A 21,073-nucleotide genomic window follows, 5' to 3' on the forward strand; every position below is an offset into this window, starting at 1 on the left:
CACAATTGTTAAGTCCCTGAATCTGAATTTGAACTCAGGTCTTCCTGACTCCAGGTCCAACACTCTCTTTACTAGGACATTTACCTACTAAATTAGATCTAAATGCAATGATTTTTGAAGTAAGCAAAACTAGTAAGTTTGGTGAATAATAATGTCACCCTTTGAAGATGATGTTGGGCAAATAAAGGGATTCTGCCACGGACTCACTGTGTAATTTTAGCAAGTCACCTTACCCTAGGGGCCTCAGTTTACTATTCTGAAAATAACTGGGATAGAGCTCAAAATTCCTCTTTAGATCTAAATTCTATGAAGCTGGCTGGACATAGATCAGGAAAAAACAGAAATCCAGAATAGATAGAAAGGAACATCACATATAGAGTATCAGAAAGTGATTAAAAAATTAACTTCTTGCTGTTGGCAGTGTAGGGCAGTGTAGTATATATATATCATACCAAGGTAGCCTGGAGATCCTTGTTACCTGTTGTACCCATTTTATTCTGAAAATCCTTAAACTTCTGTCTTAGTATCAATTTCAATTCAGAAGATCAGTAAGGGGTAGGCAATGGGGGTTAGGTCACTTGCTCAGGGTTATACAGCTAGGAAGTGTCTGAGACCAGATTTGAACCCAGTACCTTCTGATTACAGGCCTGGTACTCCATCCTAGCTGCCTCTATTGTATTCATTTTAGATATGAGGAGGCTCAATGAAGTTGTTGGGTTCATTATCCTTCAGTCAATCAATTGACAGATATGTGTGTGTTAGAGTCTACTGTGTTCAGTACAGTGCTAGATGGTGCTCCTGCATTATCATTACTGCCAATAAAAGAACGTTACCTGAGTAAGAGGCTGTTCTTGAAGAACTAAGACCAAAGGGCAGCGAAATTATGGGAGACCAGATCTGGCTGGACGAGGCAGTAATGGGACAGCGGGTGAAAATAAATGCCACACTTGTGACATCTGTGCCCAATCCCTTCAAAGGTCCTGACCAGTCCACTCTCAGGAAGGGACTGGCTCAAGGCTGTTCCTCTTCTCCTTCCTTCAAAGCAACGTTTTTAGGAGTAGGGAGTATTGGTTGGTCTCATTTATGAGGGAAATTCTCTCTTCTCTTCCTAGATCATCAGCATGTCAAGACTGGGCAACACATTTATTGAAAAAGACAAGGGAAATAAACAAGGCTTGGTAATGACGATTCTAGCTGGCAGCACAGGTATCTCACAGAGACAGAGATAGACAGAGAGACAGAGACAGGGAGGGGGAATGGGAGAGAGACAGAGAGAGGGAAAAGGGGGAGAGAGACAGAGACAGAAGGGGGGAGAGAGAGAGAGAGAGAGAGAGAGAGAGAGAGAGAGAGAGAGAGAGAGAGAGAGAGAGAGAGAGAGAGAGAGAGAGAGAGAGAGAGAGAGAGGGAGAGGGAGAGAGAATAGATATCTGTAAGAGTTTTTAGAGGAGAAGCTCACCCTGGGTTCAAATCTGGTCTCAGACACTTTCTAGATATGTGGCCCTGGGCAAGTCACTTAATCCCATTGCCTGGTCCTTACTACTTTTCTGCCTTGGAACCAATACACCGTATTATTTCTAAGATAGAAGGTGAGGGTTTAAAAAAAGAATTTGGGGGGAGACAGGTCTAATTCCCTAGACCCACTTAGCCTTAGGACTTCTGACACTTAGAAGTAGTTTGTTCACATTATACTGCTGAGAATATAAACCCTCAGCTCTAAAGGAGGATTTGACACTTTGGAGAAATAAGACTCATGCTATTTCCAGGCTTAGGATTGAACAACAAAGCCATGTTTTGTTGGAAATCTTCTCAAGTCCTGCAAACCTGGAAGCAATTCTCTTTCAGAATCTCCAGATGTGTAAGAAGGAAATCTGCAAGTTCCATTATGAGCCGTGGAGTGGAGTGAGAGTGGGCCAAACAGTGCAGACCCTGGTTAGCCACTGTCTTCACTTTTGACGTGTGGAGTACAAAACTAGATTTAGAAACCTATGGCATTGTCAACAGTCATCCTTACCCATCAGTCAATTAATTGGCATGTAATGTGTGTTGGAGTCTGCTGTGTTTAATACTGTATTAGGTGTTTCTATATCATCATTAATGGCAATAAAACCACATATTCTTATTCAGATTCACTCCCAAACTGTTTGCACTGGACCAGAGGCCTCTCTACTCCTTGGATCTCAAAGTCCAGAGAAATATATAAGTGAAAAGGAAAAGTAGACATGTGTAGGATCTGATGCTCCTTTTTCTTATCTGTAGGAGAAATCCTGATCAGCTAGGCAACTCAGTACTTAGAGTGCGGGGCCTAGTTAGGAAGACCTGAGTTCAAATTTGACTTCACTTACTAGTTGTGTGATCATGGAGAGGTCACTTAACTGTTTGCCTCAGTTTCCTCATCTGTAAAATAAGCTGGAAAAGGAAATGGCAAAACACTTAATTTCTTTGCTAAGAAAACCCCAAATGGAGTCATGAAGAGTCAGACACAATTGCAATGACTAAATGATGATGACAACAGGAGAAATCCTACTCCTATAAGAAAGCGATTGAACAGAAGTCTCCTTCTTGATGAGGAAACCCGCAGGGAAGGTCATAGGTGTCCCTCTGGTATGCTGATAATGATTTCAAAACTGAAAAATACCCCCAAAGGTCCAGGGAAGTTTCATTTACTGTGGTCACAATAGATTCCTGCAATGCCATACTCCTTTGGGTCTGAGGAATTTTCTCTCTCTATTCCCAGTATCTGTTCTGAAAGGTTGCTGATCTTGCTTTTAGTGTAAAAAAAAATACTCATTTTAGCTTCATCTTAGACTAAAATCTCTATGAGGGAAGGGGCCATATCTTCTATAGTTTTATGCAATCTTAAATCTCCCTGAACTACCTACTAAGGAGCTCTGAGCCCCATTAATAAATTAGGCAATCAATTCCTGAAGCTTCACCTAGAAACCAATATTGATCAGTGAAGATAAAAGGATACTTATTGAGCATCAAACTGCACAAGGATAAATTGTTCTACCTGATCTTCTATGGGGGTCATATAGATAAAGATCACAAATACAAATTATTAACACATCATTGTTGATGCCCCCCCTCATTCAGTCATTTATTTCATTCATTCTTTCAGACCAAAAAAGAAAAAGTACATTAAATGCCTTTTATTCATTGGTACTGGGGGACACATATAAGCATAAGACATAGGTATCATTGTTCAGTTGTTTCAATTGCCTCTGACTCCTGGTGATTCCTTTTGGGGTTTTCTTGGCAAAGATGTTGGAGTGATTTGTCATTTCCTTCTCCAGCTCTTTTTACAAATGAGGAACTGAAGCCAACAGACTTGCCAGGGTCACAGAGCTAGGAAGTGTCTAAGGCCAGATTTGAACTCAAGAAGATGAATCATCCTAACTCCAGCCCCAGCACTATGCCTCCCAGCAGCCCTGAGATAAATGTTCATTGAATTAAATTGAACTGAGATGGCCAGGTACCCCGTGCCATATCTGTCCACTGACCTCCTGGCTTTCCCTCAATTTTCATCTAAAATCTCACCTTCTTTTTTTTTTTCTAGCCTCTATTCTTTTTTTTTTTTTAATATATTTTATTTGATCATTTCCAAGCATTATTCGTTAAAGACATAGATCATTTTCTTTTCCCCCCCCCCACCCCCCATAGCCGACGCGTAAGTCCACTGGGCATTAGATGTTTTCTTGATTTGAACCCATTGCTTTGTTGATAGTATTTGCATTAGAGTGTTCATTTAGAGTCCATCCTCTGTCATGTCCCCTCAACCTCTGTATTCAGGCAGTTGCTTTTCCTCGGTGTTTCCACTCCCATAGTTTATCCTTTGCTTATGAATGGTGTTTTTTTCTCCTGGATCCCTGCAAGTTGTTCAGGGACATTACACCGCCCCTAATGGAGAAGTCCATTACGTTCGATTATACCACAGTGTATTAGTCTCTGTGTACAATGTTCTCCTGGTTCTGCTCCTCTCGCTCTGCATCACTTCCTGGAGGTTGTTCCAGTCTCCATGGAACTTCTCCACTTTATTATTCCTTTGAGCACAATAGTATTCCATCACCAACATATACCACAGTTTGTTCAGCCATTCCCCAATTGATGGGCATCCCCTCGTTTTCCAGTTTTGGGCCACCACAAAGAGCGCAGCTATGAATATTTTTGTACAAGTCTTTGTGTCCATTATCTCTTTGGGATACAGACCCAGCAGTGCTATGGCTGGGTCAAAGGGTAGATATTCTTTTGTCGCCCTTTGGGCATAGTTCCAAATTGCCCTCCAGAATGGTTGGATCAGTTCACAACTCCACCAGCAATGAATTAATGTCCCTACTTTGCCACATCCCCTCCAGCATTCATTACTTTCCTCTGCTGTTATGTTAGCCAATCTGCTAGGTGTGAGGTGATACCTCAGAGTTGTTTTGATTTGCATCTCTCTGATTATAAGAGATGTGGAACACTTCTTCATGTGCTTGTTAATGGTTTTGATTTCTTTATCTGAGAACTGCCTATCCATTTCCCTTGCCCATTTATCAATTGGAGAATGGCTTGATTTTTTGTACAATTGATTTAGCTCATTATAAATATGAGTAATTAAACCTTTGTCAGAGGTTTCTATGAAGATTTTTTCCCAATTTGTTGTTTCCCTTCTGATTTTAGTTATATTGGTTTTGTTTGTACAAAAGCTTTTTAGTTTGATGTAGTCAAAATTATTTATTTTACATTTTGTGATTCTTTCTATATCTTGCTTGGTTTTAAAGCCTTTCCCCTCCCAAAGGTCTGACATGTATACTATTCTGTGTTTACCCAATTTACTTATGGTTTCCTTCTTTATGTTTAAGTCACTCACCCATTTTGAATTTATCTTGGTGTAGGGTGTGAGGTGTTGATCTATTCCTAGTCTCTCCCACACTGTCTTCCAATTTTCCCAGCAGTTTTTATCGAATAGTGGATTTTTGTCCCAAAAGCTGGGATCTTTGGGTTTATCGTATACTGTCTTGCTGAGGTCGTTTTCCCCCAGTCTATTCCACTGATCTTCCTTTCTGTTTCTTAGCCAGTACCAAATTGTTTTGATGACTGCTGCTTTGTAATATAGTTTGAGGTCTGGGACTGCAAGGCCCCCATCATATGTGTTTTTTTTCATTATTTCCCTGGATATCCTTGATCTTTTGTTCTTCCAAATGAACTTTGTTATGGTTTTTTCTAAATCAGTGAAGAAGTATTTTGGGAGTTCAATGGGTATGGCACTAAATAGATAAATAAGTTTGGGTAGGATGGTCATTTTTATTATATTGGCTCGTCCTATCCATGAGCAGTTAATGTTTTTCCAATTGTTCAAGTCTAGTTTTAGTTGTGTGGCGAGTGTTTTGTAGTTGTGTTCATATAGTTCCTGTGTTTGTCTTGGGAGATAGATTCCTAGGTATTTTATTTTGTCTAAGGTGATTTTGAATGGGATTTCTCTTTCTAGTTCTTGCTGCTGAGCTGTGTTGGAGATATATAGAAAAGCTGATGATTTATGTGGGTTTATTTTGTATCCTGCAACTTTGCTAAAGTTGTTGATTATTTCAATTAGCTTTTTGGTTGAATCTCTAGGATTCTTTAAGTAGACCATCATGTCATCCGCAAAGAGTGATAACTTGGTCTCCTCCTTGCCTATTCTGATGCCTTCAATTTCTTTATCTTCTCTAATTGCTACTGCTAGTGTTTCTAGTACAATGTCAAATAGTAGAGGTGATAATGGGCATCCTTGTTTCACTCCTGATCTTATTGGGAATGCATCTAGTTTATCCCCATTGCAGATGATATTAGCTGTTGGTTTTAGATATATACTGTTTATTATTTTTAGGAATGACCCTTCTATTCCTATGCTTTCTAGTGTTTTTAATAGGAATGGGTGTTGTATTTTATCAAAGGCTTTTTCTGCATCTATTGAGATAATCGTGTGGTTCTTGCTAGTTTGCTTGTTGATGTGGTCAATTATGTGGATGGTTTTCCTAATGTTGAACCAGCCCTGCATCCCTGGTATGAATCCTACTTGATCATGGTGAATGATCCTTCTGATCACTTGCTGGAGTCTTTTTGCTAGTATCCTATTTAAAATTTTTGCATCTATATTCATTAGGGAGATTGGTCTATAGTTTTCTTTCTCTGTTTTTGACCTGCCTGGTTTTGGAATCAGTACCATGTTTGTGTCGTAAAAGGAGTTTGGTAGAACTCCCTCTTTGCTTATTATGTCAAATAGTTTGTATAGTATTGGGGTTAATTGTTCTCTGAATGTTTGATAGAATTCACAGGTGAATCCATCAGGCCCTGGGGATTTTTTCTTAGGAAGTTCTTTGATGGCTTGATGGATTTCAATTTCTGATATGGGATTATTTAAGAATTCTATTTCCTCTTCTGTTAGTCTAGGCAGTTTGTATTTTTGTATATATTCATCCATTTCTCCTAAATTGGTGTATTTATTGCCATATAATTGGGCAAAGTAATTTCTAATGATTGCCTTAATTTCCTCCTCATTGGAGGTGCTGTCCCCCTTTTCATCTTTAATGCTGTGAATTTGCTTTTCTTCCTTCCTTTTTTTAATTAGATTGACCAGTACTTTGTCTATTTTGTTTGTTTTTTCAAAGTACCAGCTTCTTGTCTTATTTATTAAATCAATAGTTCTATCACTTTCGATTTTATTAATTTCTCCCTTAATTTTTAGGATTTCTAATTTGGTTTTCTGCTGGGGGTTTTTAATTTGATCGCTTTCGAGTTTTTTCAATTGCATTTCCAATTGATTGATCTCTGCTCTCCCTTGTTTGTTAATATGAGCTTTCAGGGATATGAATTTGCCTCTGATTACCGCTTTGGCTGCATCCCAAAAGGTTTGAAAGGATGTTTCGCCATTGTCATTTTCCTTGATGAAATTATTAATTGTTTCTATGATTTCTTCTTTAGCTAAACGGTTTTGGAGTATCATATTGTTTAATTTCCAATTGGTTTTAGATTTGGTTTTCCATGTACCATTACTAATCATTATTTTTATTGCCTTGTGATCTGAGAAGGCTGCATTCATTATTTCTGCTTTTTTGCATTTGTGTGCTATGTTTCTGTGACCTAATGTATGGTCAATTTTTGTGAATGTGCCATGTGGTGCTGAGAAGAAGGTGTATTCCTTTTTATCCCTATTTATTTTTCTCCATATGTCTATTAATTCTAATTTTTCTAAGATTTCATTCACTTCTTTTACCTCTTTCTTATTTATTTTTTGATTTGATTTATCTAAATTTGATAATGGTTGGTTTAAGTCTCCCACTAGTATGGTTTTATTGTCTATTTCTTCCTTCAATTCTCCTAGTTTCTCCATTAGAAATTTGGGTGCTATATTATTTGGTGCATACATGTTGATTAATGATATTTCCTCATTGTCTAGAGTCCCTTTTAACAAAATATAATTACCTTCCCTATCCCTTTTGATCAGGTCTATTTTTGCATTGGCTTTATCAGATATCATGATTACCACTCCTGCCTTCTTTCTATCAGTTGAGGCCCAGAAGGTCTTACTCCATCCTTTAATTCTGACCTTGTGGGTGTCAACCCGCCTCATGTGTGTTTCTTGAAGACAACATATGGTAGGGTTTTGGATTCTAATCCATTCAGCTATTCGTCTACGTTTTATGGGTGAGTTCATCCCATTCACGTTCAAAGTTATGATTGTCATTTGTGGACTCCCTGGCATTTTGATTGCCTTCCCTAATTCTAACCTTTTCTTCTTCGGCTCTACCTTTTAGTCCAGTGATTTACTTTGAATCAGTCCCCCTTGTCCCCTCCCTTGATGTTTCCCTTTTTAGTCCCTCCCTTTTTGTTCCCTCCCCCTCCCCCCTTTCTTTCCCTCCCTTTTTGTTCTCCCTCTCCCCCTCCCCCCCTTGGTTTTCCCTTCTCCTTACCCTTGTTGGGTAAGATAGAATTCAAGATCCCAATGGATCTGGATGTTTTTCCCTCTCAGAGTTGATTTCCCTGAGATTGAGGTTTAAGTAACCCCCCCCCCTCTCTTCCTCTCCTTCTTATAGGAGTTTTCTTCCCCTCCCCTTCCCCTGTGAATCTTTGTGTGAGAACCATTATTCTATTTGGTCTTTCTTTACCCCCTATTTATACATTACATTTTCCCCACATATTAGTATACATAGGTTGATATAAATGTAGTCCTTATAGAAGAGAGTTTGAGTAAAAGAAGATAACATTTTTCCCCTTTCCTTAATATTTACCTTTTCAGGTATTCCTTGCTCTTTGATTTTCGGTATCAAACTTTCCACAGAGCTCTGGTCTTTTCTTTGCAAAAAGTTGGAAGTCTTCTATTTTGTTGAATGCCCATACTCTCCCTTGGAAGTATATAGTCAGTTTTGCTGGGTAGCTGATTCTTGGTTGGAGACCCAGCTCTCTTGCCTTTCTGAAGATCATGTTCCATGCCTTACGATCATTCAGCGTAGAACTTGCAAGGTCTTGTGTGATCCTGATTGGCATTCCTTTATATCTAAATTGTCTTTTTCTGGCTTCCTGTAGGATTTTTTCTTTTGTTTGATAGCTTTGGAATTTGGCAATTACATTCCTGGGAGTTGTCTTTTGGGGGTTTAGTGTAGAAGGTGTTCTGTGAGCTCTGTCAGTGGATGTATTGCCCCCTTGTTCTAGAATCTCTGGGCAATTTTCTTTGATTATATCTTGTATCACCATGTCCAGTTTGGTGTTTATTTCTGGCTTTTCTGGGAGTCCAATTATTCTTAAATTTTCTCTTCTCCCCCTGTTTTCCAGATCTATCACCTTGTCGGTGAGATATTTTATGTTCTCTTCTAATTTCTTGGTGTTTTGGCTTTGCTTTATTAGTTCTTGCTTTAAAGCCTGGTTTTCTTTTACAGTTTGGTCAAACTGGTTTTGTAGATGCGTGAATTTCTTTTGCATCATTTCCCACTTTTCCTCCCAGAGGGCTTCCATCTTTTTGGTCCTTTCTGATTCAAATTCTTCATGGGTTTGTGGAGAGTTTCTATTTCCTTTGGAAGATTTTGGAGAATTTTCTTGTATATCTTCTTCTATCTGCTCTGTATTTTGTATTTTGGCTCCATAGAATGTGTCCAGAGTCGCCCCTTTCTTCTTATTTTTCTTGGTATTTTGGGGCTTCTGTGCTTCTGTGGAATTTGTCATCTCTGAACGTGGAGGATTGGCTTTTCTTGTCTTTGTCTGGTGATCAGTGGCTTTAGTCCTGGGCAGATGTTGGTTCTATGAGCGTTCCCTGGGTTAAACTGAATATGCCTCACTGGAACTGGAATGGAAGGGTCGGACCATGAGGCCACACTCTCCCCCTGGCTCGATTTCCGGAAGTTGCCTTCAGAATCCCTGGCCGTGAGGCTGTTTCGTCGGCCTGCGGGGGGATGGGCTGCCGCTTCCCCAAGCTCCGAGAGCACAGACTTTCACTGAGACTTGGATTGCAGGATCCAGCCCGTGAGGCTGTCTTGCCCGCCCTGAGGGTTGCTGTTGTTTTGACCAGCTCTCTGCAGCGGAGGCCCCAGGCAGTAACTTTCACCCGGACCGACCAGCTCTTTGCAGCGGAGGCCCCAGGCAGTAACTTTCACCCGGACCTACCGGCTCTCTGCAGTGGAAGCCCCAGGCAGTAACTTTCACCCGGACTGGGACTTGGGTAGAAGACCCTGAGGGTTGTTGTTCCTCAGACCCTGCTCTCTGAGCCCGGCGCGGCTCCGCTTCCGGGAGCCTTGGACTCTGCGCTCCTACCCCTGAGGTCCGAGGGATCTCGGGTTCTGGCTTTTGAGGGGAGCCGTACCTTTTGAACCGGGTCCAGGTCCAGGAGGAGGGTTCCCAGGGTCTGTGCTGTTGATCGTTTTGAATTTCGGCGCCTTAGGAGCTTCTAGTTTGAGATCGGTCGGGAAGGGTTTTCCGGAGATCTGAACTTCAGCTTTCTCTAAGCCGCCATCTTAACCGGAAGTCCCTCTAAAATCTCACCTTCTACAGGAAGCCTTCCTCAATTCTTCTTAATTTCATTGCCTTCCCTCTGTTAATAATCTCCTCTTCATACTGTATGCAGCTTGCTTTGTATAAATTTGTTTGCAAGTTGTCTCCCCCATTAGACTGTAAGCAATTTGAGGGTAGGAACTTCCTGTTGCCTTTTTTGCAACCCCTGTGCTTAGCACAGACATAGGAGGCACTCAGTAAATATTTGATTATTCCCAACTGGCAGCACACATGCATTAGTAGTGCTCATCTATTCAACCCAAACTTACATTTTCCAAAAACATGCAAGATGGAGAATCATGGAAGCAAGGTGAGAGGAAAATATGCCTGGATAAAAGCTCCAACTGCCTTTCAATAGGAGCAGAGCATCAGTTGGGTTGAAACAGTAAAATTCAGTAACAAGCCCACTGAGCTTCTCTTCACATTCCTTATTTGCTTTGCCCCTCAATATTGATATTCTATCTCTGAAGCAGTGTAGTATAAAGCCATCCATCAGAAGCTGCCAGGGGAAAAAATCCTTTAGAAAAGCAAAGAAGGACACACACACACACTCACACACACACTCACTTATTTAGTATGTCATTTTGGAGACAGAATCTTAATAGGCTTAGTACCCTTTTCCACCTCCAAGATATTTCCAGGACTATATAGTTCTTTTTTCTCTTTAATGTCCCCCAGACATGTGGCATATGTGTTTCTGCTGGACTGACCACACTGAAAACTGGTAAATGGGAGGGTTTACCAATATGGTATGTATTTCTGCTTCTGCACAGACCTCCTCCTCACTTTCTCTCCATCCCATATCTTCTTCTCCTTCAGCATCTCACCCCAGTCTTCCCTTGTCTCTGAAGCTTTCTCAGACTTCCCTAGCCCTTCGGTGACAGAGCTTCCTTCTCTGAACTCCAAGAACATTTATCATTTGTACTATTCATTGACTTTTAGCATAGCTTGGGATCTCTATCTGGAGAGGAATTTAGAGTGTTTAGTTCAACACTCAACTGAGTGTTTCTTCAACAACTGAGGAAAATAAGGCCTAGAGATGAAAATTTCAGAGCTAGGATTTGAGCTGAGGTCTTCTCATTCCATTATGGTTATGGTCTTTTCTCTTTCTATACATACACACACAAACACACACACTCACACAATGTGGAATTGTGAAAATGCTTGTTCCAAACAAAGAAAATTAATCAAGGCTGAAGTGGGGCAGAATTATGTCCAAGATATTTTGTGAAGAGGAAATGAATGAAAACAGTAAATAAACTGAAGCCTGAATATCTGGGACAGCACTGAAAAAGAATGCTATAAGAATCAATCCATAAAAATATTTAATTACCTACTAGGTATCAGGTGTTGTGCTAGGTAAGGCGGAAACAGATAAAAACGAAATCTCTTTCCTCAAGAAGCTTACATTGCAAAAAATAAAACTGGTAGATAGATAGACAGACACAGACAGACAGACAGACATACAGATAGATAGACAGACAGATAGATAGATAGATAGATAGATAGATAGATAGATAGATAGACAGACAGACAGACAGACAGACAGATAGATAGTTGATATGGGGGCAGTAAGGTGGCACAGTGAACCAAACACCAAGTTGAGAGTCAGGAATACTCATCTTCATGAGTTCAAATCTCACCTTGGACACTTATTAGCTGTGTGACCCTGGGCAAGTCCCTTAACCTGGTTTGCCTCTGTTTCCTCATCTGTCAAATGAGCTGTAGAAGAAAATGGCAAACCAGTTCATTATCTTTGCCAAGAAAACCCCAAATGGGATCATGAAAAGTTGGATACATGTAAAAGGACTGAGCAGCAAATAAGCAGATACAAAATGTGTGTTCTAATAAAGGTAATTTGTAAGAACAAGAGAAGTACTGAAAGGAATGACTAACGGAAGAGAGTATATATGTGTTTGGCTGGAAGAGGAGGGGGGTCCTGGAACTGCAATCTCCTAGTAAGTACTATGCAGATCAACAAACAGTCCACAATGCATGAATCTTAGAGTGCACACCTAATATTCAAATGATCTCTGACCTTGTTCATTCAATAGTTCTCTCCACTAATGCAGACTGCAATTCATCCACACCTGCTCATCCTTTGTGATTCTTCTCTGTTCTCTCAAAAATTCGCCATAGGGTGCCTGCTCTCTACACTGGAGGTCTTCCTCTATTCCTCCTGGCATCACAAAGGTATCAGTAGATTACTCTGGCTATATTTCTGACAACATCCTGGCCATCACGAAATAAAGAGAACTAATAATTAAAAATTATACTCTGAAATCCATCAAAATTTCTTGGGTATTGGACTATCAAAATACACTAAAGTCACAGAAGAAGCCAAATGGTACTTTGGAAAGAGAATTGGATTTAAGTCAGATCACTTTACAGGTTTGGATCTTAACTCTGCAACCTATATCCCATAAAGCAGATCATGACCCATCTAAGTCTCAATTATCTTATCTATAAAATGAGATGGACTAGATGATTTTTTATTCAGAGATATTTTATTTTCCTAGCTACATGTAATAACAATTTTCAACATGCATTTTCTGAAATTATAAGATTCAAATTGTCTCCTCCCCTTCCCACCTTCCCCTCTCTTAGAAAATGTAAGCAATTTGATCTGGGTTATACATGTATTATCATGCAAAACATACTTCCCTATTGATCACTATATAAGCGAATATTCATTTAGAACCAAAACCCCCAATAAAATCATAAATAGACTAACGTGAAAGACAGTCTGCTTTGATCTGCATAGACCAGCTGACTTCTAAGCTCCCTTCTGGCTCTAAATCTATGGTCCACATGGTATGAAACCCTATAATTTAAATGCACAAATTTGGACAATACAGCAAATGTGTTTTAAAGTACCATTCATTGATTGACTTTGAAATGCTTCTTGGGAAATTGTCCTTACTATTCATATTCTGAGCTGAACTCCTGGGCAAAGTGTGGTAGGATTAGATGGGGGGTGGAGTGGGGAGGGAATGGATAGCAGTCATTATTAATTTTTGGAAAATGACTTTATTCTCCTTAAAGACTCTAAGTAAAATGTAGCCAATCAGAATCTAGCTAGATGGATGCCCAGGAACAAAATAGTGTAACTCCAAGGACCAAGTTTCAGGCTTGAATTCTAACAGCATTTATCCCAAATGGAGTAATCCCGAGACAGAGAAACTCAATTCTGTGAAATGCTTTGGGTGGACGCCTCCAAAGGGGAACGCTTACATTTGGAGAGCCTTGCCCCATTCGCGGGAGCCCTCTAGATCGCTGGACGTGGAATTGATGCTGATTTCATTCCCATCCGACCTGTCACTTAAATGCCTTCCTTTCCACTCCACCTGCTCTGAGGCCACTGCTGGAGTTTAAAGGCGAGGAGAGGAGACGTGACAGCAGAAACAAGAAAGGGGGGGAAGGAGAGGAAGAGAGAGGGGGCAGGCCCATCTGGCTAAGCTTTTACAAAGCTCTCTTTCTGGGGGCAGCTTCTCTTGGAGAACAGAGCCAGCAGGGCTGAGGGAAAGCAGGTAGGCCTGGCAAGTAGCAGCCTGTCCCTGCCACCGCTCTGGAGGTGACTCAGGGTCAGCAGAGCAAACCACCTCAAAGCCCAGCTTCAGGCTAGAAGCATTCAGGCTGGGGCTGGAGTCAGCCAGGGAAGGGCTACCAGACACCTGGATATTCAAGGGAGGGAAGCAGAGATGCAACAATGGAGCCCACAAGAAGTCGGGACATTTTTTTTCCAGTCCAGGGGAAGAAATAAGAACCCAGATAATGTCAGCATGAAATGGGGCTAAAAACCTGCCAATTAACCCAAAGCCAAGGGCTGATCTGCTCAGAGGGTTCGCTTCAGGAGGCCAGGATTTGCTAACTCTGCCACTGGACAGCAACCTTGCTAGCTCCCTCCTGTCAGCAGCCATGGAGAGGAAAGCACTCTTCCTGTGACACCCCAACAGCACTGAAGAAGAATGTGCGGTCATGTCACTTGGAGCAATCAGGAAAGCAACCTTTGACATGAAGCAGCAGGCAGATAATAAGACTCTGGGGCTGACGACAAATGAGACGGCATTTAATTTGCTGTGCAATGTTCATGTAATTAGATACATTTGGTACAGACAAGGAAGGAGATAGCTAAAATATGGGCTTGATAAATTGGGGCTCCATCAAGCTCTGATCACATTAATCATAAAGCCAAAGCTCACTAACTCCATTTTTTTCTCCTAAGCATTGCCATCATTTCAGGGGAGAAAGGGAGAGAGAGACAGAAACAGAGAGAGACAGAGAGACAAAGACAGACAGACACAGAGACAGACAGAGACAGAGACACAGAGAGAGACAGAGACAAAGAAACAGAGACAGAGAGACAGAGACAGATAGATAGAAAAGAGACAAAGAGACAGACACAGAGAGAGACAGAGACATATAGAGACAGAGAAATAGATGGAGAGACAGAGACAAAGAAACAGAGACAGAGAGAGAAAGGGGGTGAGACAGAGACAGAGACAAACAGGTGGGGGAGAGGAGTGTGAGTTTATGGTATATTTTCTTTTCTTTTTTAAATCCTTACCTTCTGTCTTAGAATTAATAATAAGTATCAGTTCCAAGGGAAAAGACTGGTAAGGGCTAGGCAGTAGGGGTTAAGTGACTTGCCCAGGGTCACACATGATATATTTTCTTTTAACTAAAGAAGGTACCATTGGGGACTGTTAAACATTGGTGTCTCCCTTTGGCAATTGGATATTACAAACTCATTGAGGGAAGGCAAACTGACTTACAGCATGCATTTAGACAGCAATGCAATGATTTGGAGGGAATTTAGGTTTCTTACAAATGGTCTATGTAATATAACAATAACTACAACACCACATTTTTTTAGATGAGAGGTCCATTTAAATTTGGTGTGTTAAATTCCCAGAGTGGAAACTCTTAGCTCCAATATAGATTATTTATAACATATACTTTTAGAGAGCCATCTAGGGCACCAAGAAGTTCATAGGACCATAGATTTAAAGATGGAAGGGCCCTCAGGGCTCATCTAGTTCAACCCATCATTTTTGCATTAAAGGAAACTGAGTCTTAGGAAAATTAAGTGACTTATCCAAGGTCACACAGGAAATAAATGGCAGGAAAGAGATAGTGAATTATAACAGCCATTGTCAACAATACTTTACATGCACGTAGCTGCTGTGTAAAGAAAAAAAAATAGAGATGCTTTCCACATATTGCTTTAAAATCAGTTTCTTAGTGGAGACCTCTAGTCTTTCCTCAGATAAGAAAAATGAGGCCAAGAAAGGCTAAGCAGAGATAGGTGATACCACCCATCTATTAAAAAGGCACCCACCATATTGGGCCCTAAAGACTCCATAAACCAACATCATCCAGCACGTCCTTCCTTTGAAAAGTCAAGGCTCCAGGAGCAAAGTGGTTCTCCTTCTCACGTTGGGGCCTGAATGAGATGGTCTGCATACCTAGTATCTGCCCCAAGCAGGTCTGAGATGGAGCTGCATTTGGGGGGAAGCAGAAAGCATGATACGATTCAATTTGGCAAGAATCTTTCAGCCACCAACCATCTGCAGGTGCTGGGTTAGGCAGTGGGGATATAGAGATGAAAACCAAAAGACACAGATTTACCTTTGAGTACGCTTCCAACCGAACAGGGAGGATAAGTACACACAAATTACTATTTTATTAGGCAAAATGTCACAGAGCATAAGCGAGCTCCAGAAAGAATGCTATGACAGTTCTGAGCAGAAAGATGACTTCCAGCTGGGAGGAAATCAGGGAAGAATTCTCAGAGAAGGGGGCACCGGAGTTGGGCCCTGAAGCAATGGAGAGATTCCAACAGGCTGAAACTCCAGAATCTCAGAATATGGGAGCAAGAAGGCATCTTCTGAATCATTTAGTCAAGGTCTCTCGGGTGACAGAGGCAGAAGCTGAAGAATACAGAAATGACTTTTCCAAGGTCAAAGATCCAAGTGAGTCAGGACTCAAACTCAGATCATTTAAGTACATTTCAGTTTCCATCATATCATTTGGTCTTTCCATATCACATTCCTTATCTCTGGAGAGAGGAACTCTATTTTAGGCATAAGGGAAGTATGATCCAAAGTCAAACAGATGGGAGTAGGAGAGGGGGGCAGGAATAAGAATCAGGGATGTTGAGTAGACTCCATTGGGCTAAATCACAAAGTCATAAAAACTGAAAAGGGGGAAATCAATTCAAACCATTTGTGAACTTGAGCCAGGACTGAGAGTTGATACTTTATTTGGAAGACAATTGGGAGCCACTGATGGTTTTAGAATAAGAGAGAGATGTGATCAGAGCTTTGAATTAGGAAGATTATAGGAGTATTGATGTGAAAAATGGATTAGAGATCTGCTCAGGGGCACTGGAGACGAGTACCATAGAATAGGGTATCACCAATGAAAATAGAAAGGGGGTGAAGGGAAGTGATGCTGTATAGACAGGATCGTAGGGTCATGGTAACTAGAGCAGGAAGATATCACTGAGATTATCTGCCAGAATAATATTCCCAGAAGGCACAGGCTCCTCAATTGAGGTGACTAGGATTTGATCCTGAACATACTTCTCTTTGCTAAGGCATCTTCTTTTGTGGAGTAGCAACTAAACCAATATGTCCTCAGCTGAATCCTTGTTTATAACTTTCTGGGAAATCCTCTCTGGAATTTCAAGCCTTTCACCCCCTCCCCCCAATCTGTGATTCCAGTATCATAAATTATTCCTTTTCATGGACACTGGTTTACCCAAACTGGCTTTATTATTATTCATCTATAATATTCCATTTCCCAACTCCACACCTTTACACCGTCTCTTCCCTCTCCTGGTGATTCACTCCCTCCTCGCTACTGCCTCTTGAGATCTCAAGTTTCATTCATGACTTGGTTCAACCACCACTTACTGCATAAAGCCTTCATTGGATACCTCTCCTGCACCCCCAATCTGCTAACACCTTTCCTTTGAAGCTGTATTTTATGTTTGTATCTTGTGTTTTTCTGGGTTACCCTGTAAATTCCTTGAGATTGTTTTCTTGTTTTTATAACCCAAGCACCCAGCACTGTTCCAGGCACATAGGAGGCATTTAATAAATGCTTGTGAATTAGGGGGCAGTTCACTTAGCACAATGTTGGACTAGGTAGGAGGAAGAAGTGTTCAAATCCAGCCTCAGACACTTAACTGTGTAAGCTGCTTAACATTCCTTAACCTCAGTTTTCTTTTTTGTAAAATGGGGATAAATATCTCCCCCCCCCTTCCAGAGTTGACAAGCCATTCTACTGGCATACCTTTTCTCTTAGAATTGATACTAAGTACAGATTCTAAGGCAGAGAAGCACTAAGGGCTAGGCAACTGGGCTGAAGTGATTTGCCCAGGGTCACACAGAATAGCTATTCTTCTTATTGGTTGATTGATGTGAGTAGTATAATATTTCTAAGGAATAACTAATCGTATACTGAGGAAAACCAATCATCTTATCCCAAATTGTTGTTGTCTTGTAGATTTAGGGGGAAAGAGCAGTGACTGTGAGTGGGACAAAAGGAGGCGACTCTCTCCAAGATCCATATGCATAAAATGAGCCCATCACTCTCTCCCCTGTTCCTCAAGCTCCTCTCCTTGCTTTCACATACTCTTTAGCCTGAATGATGCCTTTTTCTGACTTCTTTTCCTCTTCAAGCATTCCCATGATACTCATTTTCACAAGGTTTCACCAGTCTAAGCCAAGAAAATCTCACTGGGTGCTTATCACTCAGAGAAGATGTAGTTCACTCATATTTAAAAAATGTAGTTCAGGAGCTGCTAGGCAACACAACGGATAAAGTGCCAGAGGAGGAATCAGGATGACCTGGGTTCAAATTTGGCCTCAGACACTTCCTAACTGTGTGACCCTGGGCAAATCACTTCAGCCCAGTTGCCTAGCCCTTAGTGCTCTTCTGCCTTAGGATCTGTACTTAGTATCAATTCTAAGAGAAAAGGTATGCCAGTAGAATGGCTTGTCAACTCTGGGAGGGGGGAGATAAGAGGAGAGGGAGACAACACAAATCATGTAACTTTGGGAAAAAATAAAATTAAGAAAAAAAATGAGAGAAAATTATGTAAGTGCTTTATTTCTATGTCCTGACCAATTAAAGCAGTTAGGCTAATCCCTCTACATTTAGTCCAGAACTTAACCTCTCCTTTTAGGCAAAGGTCAGCCCTAAAGTGCTTCAAATAGTAATCTTTTATGGTCACACTATACTTTTGGATTTCCAAAAGCACTTTCCATAATCTTGTTTGATTCTAGCAACCCCCATCTGAAACAGGCATTAACAGACCTGAGTTTGAATTCAGTCTCAGACTCTTAATAGCTGTGTGACCCTGGGCAAGTCCCTTAATTCGGTTTGTCTCAATTTCCTCATCTATAAAATGAGCTAGAGAAGGAGATGACAAACCACTCTAGTATCTTTGCCAAGAAAATCCCAAGTGGGGTTACGAAGAGTAGGACAACACTGAAAAACTACTGAAGGACAACTTGTAAATGAAGAAGCTTGGCTACAGAAAGGTTAAATGTTTTGTCTAGGAGTACACAGTCAGTTTGCAGGATGTTTGGGATTGGAATTGAGCTCTCCAGATTCTTAGACTTGTGCTCATTCCCCTAGACAATGGTGATGTGAATAACACATATGTTTAAAGTTAAGAATCACTGACACTCTGTTGAACCCGTGGCAAAGTTTGTGCTTTGAATCTAGTGGTTTATTTAATTGAGACTCATTAAAGATGCTTAGCATATCAGAATGGTGGCCACTGAACCAAAGTGATAATTTGTTCTTGATTTTGGTCTGTTGTTTCTGTGGTCCACTGATCAGTTTTGAAAACCATTCATGAAGTACCAGGTTGCCCCCACTGTCAAATGTCAAGCTGGACATTAGCCAATTTCTGGACGTTAGGCAAGCACGACCCACAACGATCTCTACTGTCTCAGAACTCTTAGAGCATAAACACCTATCCTGGCTTCTTAAGCTCTTGGGTGCAGCAAGCCCCTTGTTGCCAATTGCCCACTAAACTCGGAAAATATTGTTTCCATCCATGATAGATTTCCTGGGAGACCTAAAGTTAAGCTTAGGGGACATATCTAGCATCGCCTTCCCAGCTAGAGTAACCAGAGGATTTCTCTAAAGCAAAAGCAAACCAAACACCACCCCCTAAACCCAGATGAGGGCCTCCTGTTACAGCTCTCAGGCTAGAATCCCAATAAACGCAATCTTGCAGAATCCTGCTTGGCTACTATGCCAAATCTGCAGAGATGATCACTTAATTACCATGTCCTTGCAGCTGATAAACCCCAACTGAGCTTTTCAAAACCGTGGGAGCTAAGAAGGGTTTAATAGACTGACTCAAAGGTCCACCCTGAAACAAAATGAATTGAGCTCACTTAACAGTCTGAGATTTTCCAGCTTTCCTGAATTAACAGATCCTGACCAGTACCACTCTTCCTAACCATGAAAATCCTTTAGAGGCTTCCCAGGCAGATGCAAAGTGAAACCTTCACCAAGAAGAGTAACAGGCAGCTTAGGTGGCACAGTGGATAGAATTCTGGATCTGGAGTCAGGAAGGACCTGAGTTCAAATCCAGCCTCAGGCACTTACAAGTTCTAGGACCCTTGGGCAAGTTGCTTAATCTCTGTTTGTCATGGTTTTCCCAACTGTAAATTGGAGATGCTAATAGCCTCTACCTCCTAGGATTGGGTTGTTGTAAGGACAAAAGGAAATAATATTTATAAAATGCTTAGCACAGTATCTGGCACATAGTAGACTCTCTATAAATGCCAGCTAGTAGCTTATACTAGTTTCAAGGTTATATAGCTCTGAATCCCATCCCCAACTGGAGACAAGGTTCCTAGTTCTTGAGCCTGAGACACATTCTCCCCTCCCAGAGCAGGGAGATAAATCCCATTTATCGTTTTAAGAGGAGAAATCAGAAAGCATGCTAATTTATCTAACAGCATCTTACGTTTTCCAACAGGACCTCCACAAAGTATCGGGAGAGATTTAGGCTAACCTGCTCATAAAATGAATGAGTGGCCCTATTGCAACTTTTGGTGGGGAGAAGCCAGACACGATGGGCAGGGAGCTTTCGAACCTCTGAGCTGAGAAAGCCATGGTAGGAGACAGCAGGAATAGGATCTCCAAACTCTAAGCAAGGAGGACAAATGGCCACCGTCAGGGAACTTGCCTAGGACAGCCCTACCCTTTTCCATCTGCGACTATCAAAGCAGAGAAAAATAGCATTGCCGGTATCTAAAACTTTTGCATGGCTCTAATTAGAGTCATCTCATCCATAGACAAGGCATTCCCATTTCACAGATAGGGAGAAACAGCACTGAACCCTCTAGAGCTCAGAAGGAAAAACCCAAAGCAGTTTAGGGGCATTATGAGTGGTTGATTCATAAGAAGGCTGCTTGCTTCTCAAAAACTCAGAATACCCCAAACGCATCCACATATTTATAATACCAATTCAAAAGAGGCCAACAGCAGCTAGAAACAAATAAGTATTTAATACTGTTGACGTTTTTCTCTCAAAGACAGCAAGGAGGGAGGTAGCCAAAGTCTGCTAACCCTGCCTCAGTTCAGGAAACCTTAATGCAGGCATAGAGAGAGATGAAAAGAAGACAGGCAAATTCTGATTGGGGAGGTAGGGGGAAGGGGGGGGTGGCAAGCTGCCCATAGCCAAGATGCAAGACTTACCCATGAATAGCATGGATAGAGTGAGGTTCGTAATGATATCTTCCCTCCTGATGTCGCATGTCAATCGGTAAGGGAGCGTGGAACGCTGGAAGTAGGTGTTGTGGCACTGTGGAGAGGGTGGGGGGGAAGAGGAAAAGAAAAAAAAAGGAACTTCAAAAACTCTTTTTTTCCCCTTCCCTTTTAAAGCAATTTTCAAAGGGACTAAAACTCCTTGAATTTCAGAGCAAGTGCAGTACAGGACAAGGGGGCTTCAGGATCCCGGCGCTATCATATACCAGAGAAGTGGAATAAATAAATAATCAAAGACATCCCGAGAAATCCTACATCTTCAACATAAAAG

The 21,073-nt window shown here is 41.2% G+C and overlaps 1 protein-coding gene across 5 annotated transcripts in view; it reads right to left on the bottom strand.

Moving 5' to 3' along the window:
• The window catches only part of GLI2 (GLI family zinc finger 2), a 420,094-nt gene that overhangs the window by 107,096 nt on the left and 291,925 nt on the right, over positions 1-21,073 (bottom strand). For 4 of the 5 annotated variants that reach the window (XM_007494044.3, XM_007494045.3, XM_007494043.3 and 1 more), the window contains one exon: positions 20,734-20,839. The exons of the other annotated variant lie outside the window; for it this stretch is intronic. In XM_007494044.3, the coding sequence (XP_007494106.2) occupies positions 20,734-20,839 (106 nt within the window). The remainder of the gene's footprint in view (positions 1-20,733; positions 20,840-21,073) is intronic. 5 annotated transcript variants of the gene reach the window in all.

Source organism: Monodelphis domestica, chromosome 4 (genome assembly GCF_027887165.1).
Source record: "Monodelphis domestica isolate mMonDom1 chromosome 4, mMonDom1.pri, whole genome shotgun sequence".
NCBI classification, from domain to species: Eukaryota; Metazoa; Chordata; class Mammalia; order Didelphimorphia; family Didelphidae; genus Monodelphis; species Monodelphis domestica.